This window comes from Fukomys damarensis, unplaced genomic scaffold, assembly GCF_012274545.1.
Source record: "Fukomys damarensis isolate Sample0158 unplaced genomic scaffold, DMR_v1.0_HiC HiC_scaffold_37, whole genome shotgun sequence".
In the NCBI taxonomy this organism is placed as follows: domain Eukaryota; kingdom Metazoa; phylum Chordata; class Mammalia; order Rodentia; family Bathyergidae; genus Fukomys; species Fukomys damarensis.
In genome coordinates, this window is record NW_022900949.1 from 40799714 (window position 1) to 40810205 (window position 10492).

At 53.7% G+C, this 10492-nt stretch overlaps 1 protein-coding gene across 1 annotated transcript; it reads right to left on the reverse strand.

The window, feature by feature from the left end:
* Positions 1–1574: 1574 nt before the first annotated feature.
* On the reverse strand, positions 1575–10489 carry Nckipsd (NCK interacting protein with SH3 domain; the record flags this gene model as incomplete). Its single annotated transcript, XM_010615659.2, has 13 exons — positions 1575–1778; positions 4159–4331; positions 4452–4544; positions 4629–4757; positions 4899–4979; positions 5082–5220; positions 5310–5396; positions 5559–5729; positions 6733–7220; positions 7478–7568; positions 7743–7947; positions 8155–8264; positions 10436–10489. Coding segments are annotated over 13 exons (2025 nt in total), but the record flags the coding sequence as incomplete, so codon positions are not given.
* Positions 10490–10492: the final 3 nt, after the last annotated feature.

Sequence of the window (10492 nt, forward strand, 5' to 3'; positions counted from 1 at the left end):
CTACATCTTGAACAGCCCAAATGCCCATCAACTGATGAGTAGATAAGATGTAGAGTTCTACTCTGCCAGAAAGATGAGCTTCAGACATTTTATAGCTAAATGGATGGATCTTGAGACCATGCTCTTAAGTGAAATAAATCAGACACATATTTAAATACTGCATTGTTTCTCCGACGTGAGAAACTGAAAGAGGAAAGAAAGGAGGACTGCAATGTATAATGGGTGTTGGGAAATGGGAAGAAAGTGTTCGAATGAGAACGGGAATAAGGGAGGAGGGTGGGAGAAAGGAAGGTACAAGAAAAAAAAGGAAAAATGGAAACAAAGCTTTGCACGTAGGGATGGGAGAAAATGGGATAACATAAAAATTTTAAAAGTTTTAAAAAGCGAGCAAGAAAGAAAATATACATATACACAGACTCTTTCACCTTCAAAAAATGACCACATTTCTAGGTTACAAAATGATTGCATTGGACTTAGTGATAAAGGAAGCAAAGCTGGACACGGCCCACATATTCAGGGAGACCACAGCTGGGAGAAGGCTTGTTTCATTTGAGAATACGCAGGAGAAGAAAGTTCAACAGGGAAGAAAGGGGTGGCTTTCACAGAAGAGTGGCTGGAGGTATAGCCACCTGCAAAACTGGGACCCAGGACTGGGGATTTAGCTCAGTGGCACTGTGCCTGCCTTGCAAGCACAAGGTCCTGAGTTCAATCCCTGGTACCAGGGAAAAAAGCAAAAAACTGGGACCAGAAGGGCAGCTCAAGAAACAGAGGCTGGAACAGGCCATCCAGTCTGTCACCTCTTCAGGCTACAGAATTGGTAAAAGCCAGATGACAGGGTCCTGAGACCCTCTTCCCCCGCCACCACCAGGGTCATACAGGGAAGTCTGATTCCAGATGCCACTGATTTATTTCCAAAGTTGAGCTGCAGCACATGGGAAAATACACGACTTTTCAGTTTACATTTTTAGATAAAATAGATTCTGTTGTTGACTTTCAATGTTACCATCCCGTTCTATGAAGCGCCGGAATGGATGGTGTCTCAAAGACTGGATATTCTTGGATATCTTCCACTTTCACAGCAGCAGCTTGGCCAAGGCCTCCTGGGTTAAAAGCAAGGGGCAACTGACCCCCATGGGGTTTGAGAGAGCACATGAGCAGCACTCACTGCAAAGCTAAGGCAAAGAGCAGAGCTGGTGAGTGGCACCTCCCCTCACCCTAAGGGCATGGCTTGCAGAGGCCCAGACACAGGCCAGGCGCGCAGGGATGGGGCTTTGGCCCAGCATGGAACAGCAGCAGGACTCTTGAGAATGCAGGTGGGTATGAGGCAGAGGCGAGGCATGCTGAAGAGGCAGGCTACCAGGGACAGAGGGGCTTCCACCTGTACATTCCTTCTGCCCCCATGGATCTCCCAGACTGTGGTCCCCAATCCTACACTTAATCTCTTTAATTGGATCTACTTGAGGTGGGGGCCCCAATCAGGGCACTTCTATCCACTTAGCCCCTCAAAACATTCTTAGGGTGAAGCCCCCAAGTCCCCTGCACCCTTCACAGAGCTGCAGGGAAGGGGAGAGGTGTTAGCTGGGGGCCTCCCCAAGCACTGGGAATTCCTTGCACATCTCTTGGACAATCATGCGGTCCATCTGGCACTGGGGTGAGGTCTCCTCCTCAGTCAGGATGCGCCGCAATGTAGCCTGCAGGTCCGATAGCCGATGGCGGTGCTGCAAGTAGGGTGTGGAGCGGACCACGGCGTGCATCAGAGAAAGGTATTCCATGCGCAGCTGCAGGAAGAGGATTGCTCAAGGACTCCTGGGAGATACTGCAACTGCCACCAGACTTGAACTACCCATTATCTTCCAAGGACCCAGGGCAAGGAAGAGCTCGTACCATGTGAACATCAGGGCTACGTCCCCACCACCCAGAATATACCTGGTACAGAACTGGCCTTCAACAGTTGCTGTATAAGTGAATGAATGAATCTTCCCAGCCCCAGGGAGTCCCAGAATGGGGCCTACCCTGGAAGTCCTGCCAGTCCTTCAGGACTTGATGTGCCACATCTGTCATTTGGAGGCCTTCTGCTTCTACCCTTGCCTCTCTCTCACCCTGAAAGAGCTTATAAATACCCACAGTTTCAAACAGTCACCTGGCCTCATACTTCTAGATCTGTCCTGTGAGCTCCAGGCAAGAATATCCAATTGCCTGTTTATTTTGTCTGCATATCTCAGAGAGCTCAAACCCACACAGCTACCATCAAACTCAATCTTCCCCCTCTTCCCCAAACTGAAGGTTTTCTCATGTTCTCTATCTCATGAAAGAGCACTGCCGTTGGCAAATAGCACAGGCCAAAACCGGGTGTGGCGGTACATGCCTATAATCCCTGCACTCAGGAGGCTGAGGCAGGAAGATTGCTATGACTTCCAGGCCAGCCTGAACCACATAGAAAGACCTTGTCTGCGGGGGAGGAGCACAGGTTTGAAATATAGGTGCCCTCTTCAATTCCTCTCTCCTGAATATCCTATATCTGATTGACCTCCAAGACCTGGCCATCTTATCCTAGTCCCTTATCCCATCTCCAACACCCTCTCTCCCAACTTCTGTTCCCAGCACCTCTAGTGCAAGCAATTCCAACAGGCCCCAAGATGTGACACCCTAAGACTCTCAACCTACTGGCCTGACAGCAGCACTTGTTCTCTCAGCCTCCAACATCCCTTGTTCCTCTCTTTACCTCTGGATAGAGGAACCAGTACCAGAATCTCCCATCAGCAGCATCCCCTAATGCTATGCCTAGGCAATCAACAAGGCCAGAGCCAGTGTGCAGCCCTTAACCTTCACTCATGAACTCTCAGACGGCCATGTGGCTCTGTAGGGACTCCACTCATGCTGTTGTCTACCTCATTCTACCAGCATCGCCCACCTTCTCTGTCTTCCATACCTAAATTGCCTGGCCAGTTGGCCTTGTGCTTCATGGAAAACACAGAAGCAATCTTTCAGAAACCCCATCTTTTGCTCTCAGCACCCACAACTCACCTGTCCCCAGCAGAATGAATTGAAGAGGTCCCCACTCCCAACATGCCATGCGCTCATGTGACCAGTGTGACGTGACCATTGGCTCATGGTCAGGACAGGCACAAGACACTGTCCCTGACCCCCCTGTCTCCCTCCAGCCCCCATCTCTTTCTACTTACTCCCTTTCCCAGAAAATTTACAAGAGCTGCCTCTGTTTACTGCTTCCAGCCTCCCTTATTCCCACTCCTCAGTAACTTCAAATTCCCTTCCAAATTTCTGTTTGTGTCCTCCACTCCTCTAACCTCACTTGTCAGTCACTGCTGATAGCTGTACGGCAAGCCTGATGGCCAATTCTCAGTTCCCAGATGAAGCTCCTGACCTCCCTCCTCCTGAACATCATTCTGGGCCCTTGCCTGCCTGGTTTCCTCCCTCGGCTCCTCTGTTCATGCCCCTGCAGTGCCCAGGAGAGGGCAGGCTCCCTGCTGACCCTGCCCTTCAGTCCCATTTCCTCAGTGATCACACTGGCATGGCTTCCAATCACACTGCTGCACAGACAGCCCGGAAGTGGCTCTCTAGTCCTGACTTGCTCCCCTCCGCTTCCCTCATGCTCTTAGTGCCCAATGTCTACCAGGCGTCACCCCCACCTTGACATTATCAATGCACAATTCTGTTTTCCTCCCAAGAATTCTCCCCTCAGCTCTCCCCACACCCGTTGTCAGACTTCACCTGCTTAGTGGCTTAAGACAAATCCCGCTGGATTCCATCCAGCACAACCAAACCCAACCTCTTTTCTCACCGCAATGGTCTGTCTGCACTCCGCAGGCACCCAGTTCCCATGAGGGGTGTCATTAGATCACTTCGCCTTCCTCTGAGATCCCCCAGGCTGCTGCCCCCCATAAGGTGCTGTGTGTAACCTATGTACTGTCTTCAACTCCCATGCTCTCAGCTGAGCCTTTCCCCAGACACCCCATCTAGATAGCCTCATAGCTGCCTCCTTCCTCATACCTGTCCTGTTTTCCAGGTGGCCTCCCACCCACACCTCTCTGCAGCCCTATCCCCTCATGTTTCATGTCCAGTGTCACACTTCACCCCCTCTCCCCGCAAAGGGTTCAGTTTCCACTCAGCTTCCAGCCCCATATGGCAACCTCCAAGCACCTTGTCTCCGGGTGAGAGGTCCGCAATGTGCCGTACAGTGATGTCAATTAGCGCCATCATATCTGTGTGGTAGAAGATGGCAGCTGTGGCAGAGCTGCTGAAAACATCCTGCAGGAATTTGAGAACCGAGTGTGGTGGCTGTGGTTCATGTTTGAAGATACGCACAGGGTCATCTAAAATGCAGGGATCATGGGGTTAGTGTAGCCTTTGCTTGGGTCCCAGAGTGACCCCAGAGGGAAATATGGAAGCACAGGAGATGCAAGTGGTACCCATATATATTCAGGGGCCCTCACCTCCTCTGTTGAGAAGCAGCAGCAGCTTTTCAGAGAAGATTTTGATATTGGAGTGTTTGCTCAGGGCAGCCATGATGACATTCTGGTCAGGTGCTGAGGAAGGACAGGGTGTAGACACAACAAAACACAGCCTGCAAAGCATCTTCTCAGCCCCTCCCAGTCAGGTCCTATCCTCACCTGGCAGGTGCAGGTTGAGAGCTAGAAGCAGGTTCATGCAGAGATCAGGCAGCTGCTCTGTGGTGTCCAGGGGCAGCCCATCCTCAACGATGCTCAGCAGGAACTGAGCAAAGGGTGTACCCAGGTGTTCTAGAAGAGGGCACATGCCAAGGCTACAGTCTCGTCCCTCCCCCTATGCCATTCAGATTCCTAGGCTTCCTGTGAGCCTTGGTGATCCGCTATACCACCTCTGTGGCCTGCAGTCAACAAGCCAGCAATCTGCATTCTTACCATAGTGTGCGTAGGGCACTGCCTCCCCCATGGAGAACACCATAGCCAGGATGAGCGCAGAGTAACAGAGCTTCTGGTGGTCTGGGGTGGGGAGAGAGGCAGTCAAGAGTCCTGAAGACAGCAGGAACCCCTGCAGATGGGGGTATCCCTCCCGATGGCAGGACACTTTCCCACCCACCTTACCTTGCGTGTCTGTCTGCATGTCCCGAGCCAGCTCCACGGGCAGCACAGAAGACACGAGCGTGGAGATGATAGCTGCATCAAGGCCACACATGGCCCCAAAGCACTTGAGGAGCAGCAGCCTCAGTGATACTCGGTGTTCCTGGAAGAGGACCCCGTGTGCTGAATTTCTGGAACCTCCACATCTACCTGCATACCTCCATGTACCCCTCCCCTCCGTCTGGTACACACCATTTGGTAATAGGCCACCAAGGCTAGGACAGACTCGAACTCATTCCTCTTGCACATTTTCTTGCAAACTTCAGGGTCAGCATCAGTCTGTAGGAAGGAGGAAGTGTGCGTCACCCAGTGAGCTGGCTATGTGGCCACAGTGAAGTAAGAGCATGTGTGTGCAGGGAAGACTCCTAAGGATGAAGAAGGTGTGGGGTGGGGCAGTGCACTGCTCACATGCTGGGGATGTGTGTGGCCCCCACCCCGCACCAGAATATGCAGCAGCTCCTCCAGATAGCATCGAATGACGCCCTCATCCTCATACAGGGCCCAGCTCCGCTGCTGGGCATCATCCTTCCTCCGAGCCAGGTCCGCAAAAATCACCTCCAGCCTCTGCTGGTCATGGCAGACCTGCCCAGAGGGCAGGGCTGTGCTCATGTCCTGGGGAGAAAGGGCAAAGCATGGCTCAGCACACCATCTCCAGGAAGCCCTCAAGGCCTGGATCACTGCATTGGGCCTACATTATAAGCTCAAGTCCTGTGTGACCCACACTGGGCAGGGGTCTGACTCTACTCTTGATGACCTCCCGGGATAGGATTCTACATTAGGTGGGAGGTTTCTCAACAACCTGCCTATCACTGCACCCAGATAAACACCTTCATGAGAAGGGCATGGACTCCATCACTTCCTGAATGTGATCGAGACTCCACAGTCCCATCTACCACCAGTGGCAGCAGGCCCATCATCTCCCACCTTGCACATTCTCCTCAAACCTGCTGATGAGGCACTGGCTGCTGTGCCCAGCACAGCATGCTCTTGGCCACTGCCCCACCACCCAAGCTAGACCTGCAGGAGGAGCCCTACAGAGGGACCCTGGGCCCAGCCAGCTCTCATTACATGGTATGGGCTCACTGCCTTTGATTCTGCTCCTGGCCAGCACCCTGCACGAATCCCACAGTACCCACATGCCTTATGCCCTCTCATTTGGGCAGCAGACAGATCTCCATTCGTTTTCCAAGCCTACATTCTTACCACCGCTAAGGCCAGCAAGGCACTGGCTCATACCCAGCCAAGTCCATTTCCTCCTGTGGCCAGAGAGGACTTCTCTGGGCTCACTGCCACCTACTCCAGGTCTCTGCTTCTCTCACACCTGCTCTCTCCACCTATATGCCAGCCACAACGCCTCCTTCCCCTTCCCCAGCAAGCCACACTCAGCCCTGGGTCATGGCCCTAGGCCAGGCTGAGCCTCTGCATCAGATGCTCTTCCTCGCTTTCTTCTTCCTGCATCACTTCAAACATCCCCAGCACCCAGCCTAATGAAAGCCTAGAGCTGCAGTTGAGAAATACCTGTCACATACAGGCTGGACACATGTATGTGCGTAGGATGGGGGTGGGGTTAGCAGGATGGCCTGAGGGGAGGCTCCTGGACATGCTCCCCCCTCACCTTGCCCTCTACCAGCGAGAGGAGGACCTGCTCCATGACAGGTGAGCTGGCTGGCACAGAGGCCTGGATGTGACCCACCACGACTCCAATGGCCACACGGCATAATTCGTGGCTCAGGCCGGTGTTTCTCCGCACAAGCTCCATCAGCTCTGCCCCAATGGTCCTTGGCACAGTTGTCTCAGCCACTGCCTTCTCCTCTGTGGTCCCCAGGCTCAGTGCACCCAGGGACTCCAAGTCATCAGGGGCTGAAGTTGTATGAACCACCACCTCCTCTGTAGGGGACTCACTGGCTGATGCCTTGGAGGGAAAGGGCAGGGCTTGGGACACTGTGTGGGTGCCTCTGCGAGGCACTGGTGGGGGCGTGGGTGAGCAGCCAAGGCCCAGCTCAGAGGGGCTGGATCTGGTATAGAGCGTATCCAGAGAAGTGCTGTTGACCGAAGAGCCACTGGACACTGAACTACACCCGGAGGGTGTGGTGGTGCGGCCACCTGTGAGCAAAGGACAGATGCTGCACTAAGGCTGCCCCCTGGGGCCCTCGTCCATCCTACCCCAGAGCCCCATCACTCAACACAGGTCCCAGTGCCTTAGTTAGGCCCTGTGTCCCTATCAAGACCAACTGCCCAAATGCCCAAAACAGAGGCCCTATCTTCTTCCCAAGCCTATAACCCCCATCTGCCTGACATGGGCAGAGTAGCCATTCCAAGCCCAGGGTACCCCACCCCAATTCCCCCACCCTGCCTCTCACCATTCCCTGAGACCACCAGGGCCTCGTGATCTCGGTGTTTCACCGGTGGGGGTGGTGTAGCAGGTGCGGCTCGGCGAGGCTGGGGTGGGATCTGCAAGGACAGAAATGGGATCTGAGGGGACAGGCTGCTGTCTGGTGCTCCAAGCTCTGGATGCAGGCAGGGCTATGGCTCTGGTTATATCACTGATCCAAGTAGACTCTTGAGCCTCAGGATGAAGCCTTAAGCTCCATCCACCTCCTTCTCTAGGATGCCCTCACCACATACCTGGTAGAGGGATCCATCTGCCGTAAGATGCTCAGAAATGGGCAAGCTGTACTGCCTTTCAAACCCGGTTCGACACATCCCATTGGGCTGCCTAGCGGCAGAAGCATCCAAATGATGATCACTGGTGGATGCGGTCATAACTGCAGCACTGGAGATTGAGGGACCTTTACGAGACAGGGTCTCTTTCCGATGGTGGATCAGCTTCCTTATGGGAAACAGAAAGACTATGGCAAAGAGCACTGTACATACCCACAGTCCTCACAGGTGCCTTATGGGAGACTGGGACCTCACAGGCCTAGCCCTCACACACCATCTCCCCATGCTCTACCACTGTGGTCCCCATGCTACCCCAAACCCATCCTGCACATCTCTAATGCTCCCTAGAGAAGCCACCCACCTCCCCAGCACTCACTGGAGGACTCCACGCTGCTCCAGGCTGTACTTGCCACCATCCCGCATGGCTGTGTTATGCACAGCCTCGATGGCCCGATCAATGGCCTGGAGGACATCCTGCTCTAGACCCTGCAAGAGGTGACCAGTCAGACCTGGACCCAGGCAGGGGTGCTCAGCCCCGACCCAGCCTAGGTTGAAGCTAAACAGAGATTCATTGAATGGGGTTTCAAACAGCATCCCTCAGGAAGCAGGGACACCAGGTGGCCCCAGAATGCCGTTTTACACACAGGGCCTCAGTCAGGACTTCATCCCATATAAAATTCTTGGCTCAGATGCTTCTAGAGACCTGGGGTCCAGAGTAAACCCTTAGCCCAGCGAGCCTCAGTCTATAGCCAGGACTGCATACCTATTCCATCACTGGGCTTGGTTCAGAGCCCAGGCTGAGATGCCAAACAGCCTCCAGTGTCTGGAATCCTTAATCAGTCACTCTGGATCCTGCTGATCCTTCACAACACCAAGGTCACACCGCAGAACAGCCCAGTCCCTGCAGAGCCCTGTGAAGGCTCTAGGTGCTGATAATAAGCCAAGGGGACCTCCCCTCCCCATCCCTGCTGTCAGAATTCGTCTTCCCAAGATGTTCCAGTCACTTTCAGATCTGCCCTGGGAAGTAGCTCTATGTCTGCTGTAAAGGGAGGACACAAGAGATTCAAGGCTCCAGGTTCAAGTCTCATTCTCAGCAACTCAGGGGACCAGTCACCCTGCCCTCCCTCAACCCCAGCACCCATGTTCAATCAGATACAAGGAGCCTCAGAGCTGAGGGAACTCACTTCAGACTGGTTTGAGAAGCTTCCCTAATGGGGCCAGGCAGATGGATGCAGAGTCTGCAAAGCCCTTCAGGTAGCATGGGGTGTACTACCATGCAGGGAGACAAGAGATGAAAAGGGGGCAGAAAGGGAATAAGACAGATCTGGAGGAAGGGACCTGGAGGCAGGCAGAGGGAGACAAAGAAGAATGACATTGCCAGAGACAGAGTGGTAGTCAGAAAGGAAAACACCCAAGTGGAGAGTCAGAATGAGAGGGACAGAGATGCACGAGAAACCAAGACACAGGAGCGCGCAGAAAAAAGCCAAACACAGTGACAGAAAAGATGGCAGCCTCTCTGCCGTCCCCAAACACCCAGCCTCACTGGTCCTGCCTCTGGCCTATGCTCAGTAGGGGAAGAGGTAGGACCAGTGAGGTCCTTCCCCCACCCCAAGGGCTCCTCACTCCAGACCTAGCAGCCCAACCCCAGGAGCTTCTAGATGGGCTGGGGCTGAGGGTCCATCCCCTCTGGCAAAAAGCAGATTATCTTGCTATTTCTATCATGAACCCGTCTAGGTCAGAATGTTTTCTAAAGTTAGAGACTAGGACTGGGCAGGAGTGCCTGGTAGAGAACACCTCTGAACCCTGTGGTCAGAAGAGACCAATTGGAGACATAGAAATGGTGACCCCAGCCCCTGTAACAGGGCTGCTCTTGGGGAAATAGGAACTGGGACTGCAACCTCCAGTGGAAGGAAATGGGGCCATCATCAGACTAGGGGAATCCTCAAGAGGACACACGCCAGGCTAGGGTCAAAGGAGTCTCTCGATTTCATAGGAAAGAAGCCTGCAAACTCAGGGCTTGACACATGGGGAGAACAGAAGAGACAGTTTAGGGAGGGTCAGCGGGGGATGGAGACCTTGGTTCAGAGGTTCCTGCTAAGAGGTTAGGGAGTGGCTGAGCACAGGACAGTCAAAGACACTGAGATCTCAGGGTTTAGGGGTCACCAAGATGAGGACATTTAAGGGTCCAGGGTCCAAGGGTGAGAAGTGTTGAGAACCTGGAGGTGTTTAGGGAAGTGGTGTCTAAAGTGGCCTCTTCTCAATATTGGGGGCCTCAGCGGTAAAGAGTCGCTCCACAGTGGTGGTGGTGGGGAGTGTGGAATTCTAGTGATCCAGGAATATTAAGGATTGAGGTATTGGGGACTTGGTAACTGGAGTCTTTGGGTCTAACTCTAGAATCTATTCAGATACAGGTTCCTATACCAAGGTGTCTGACGTCCCAAGGGGTCACAGTCCCAGAGTTAAGCTTTTGTAGCTCTAGTAATGAATGTCAGGGCCTGGTCTTTTGTAGGGGTTGCTCGACCCTGGGGTCTCAGTGCCTACAGTCCTTGGGTCTCGGAGTCAGGTACTCAAAGTCCTTGGGTGCTGGGGATAGGCCTCCAGGGCCAAAGGATCCCGGGTCGGTGCTCGGGGCGGTGGTCGCAGCCCGACACACTCACCTGCAGACGGTGCAGGTAGGCAGGCGGCACGTAGCCCGTCTCGCCGCTGCGCGCCCG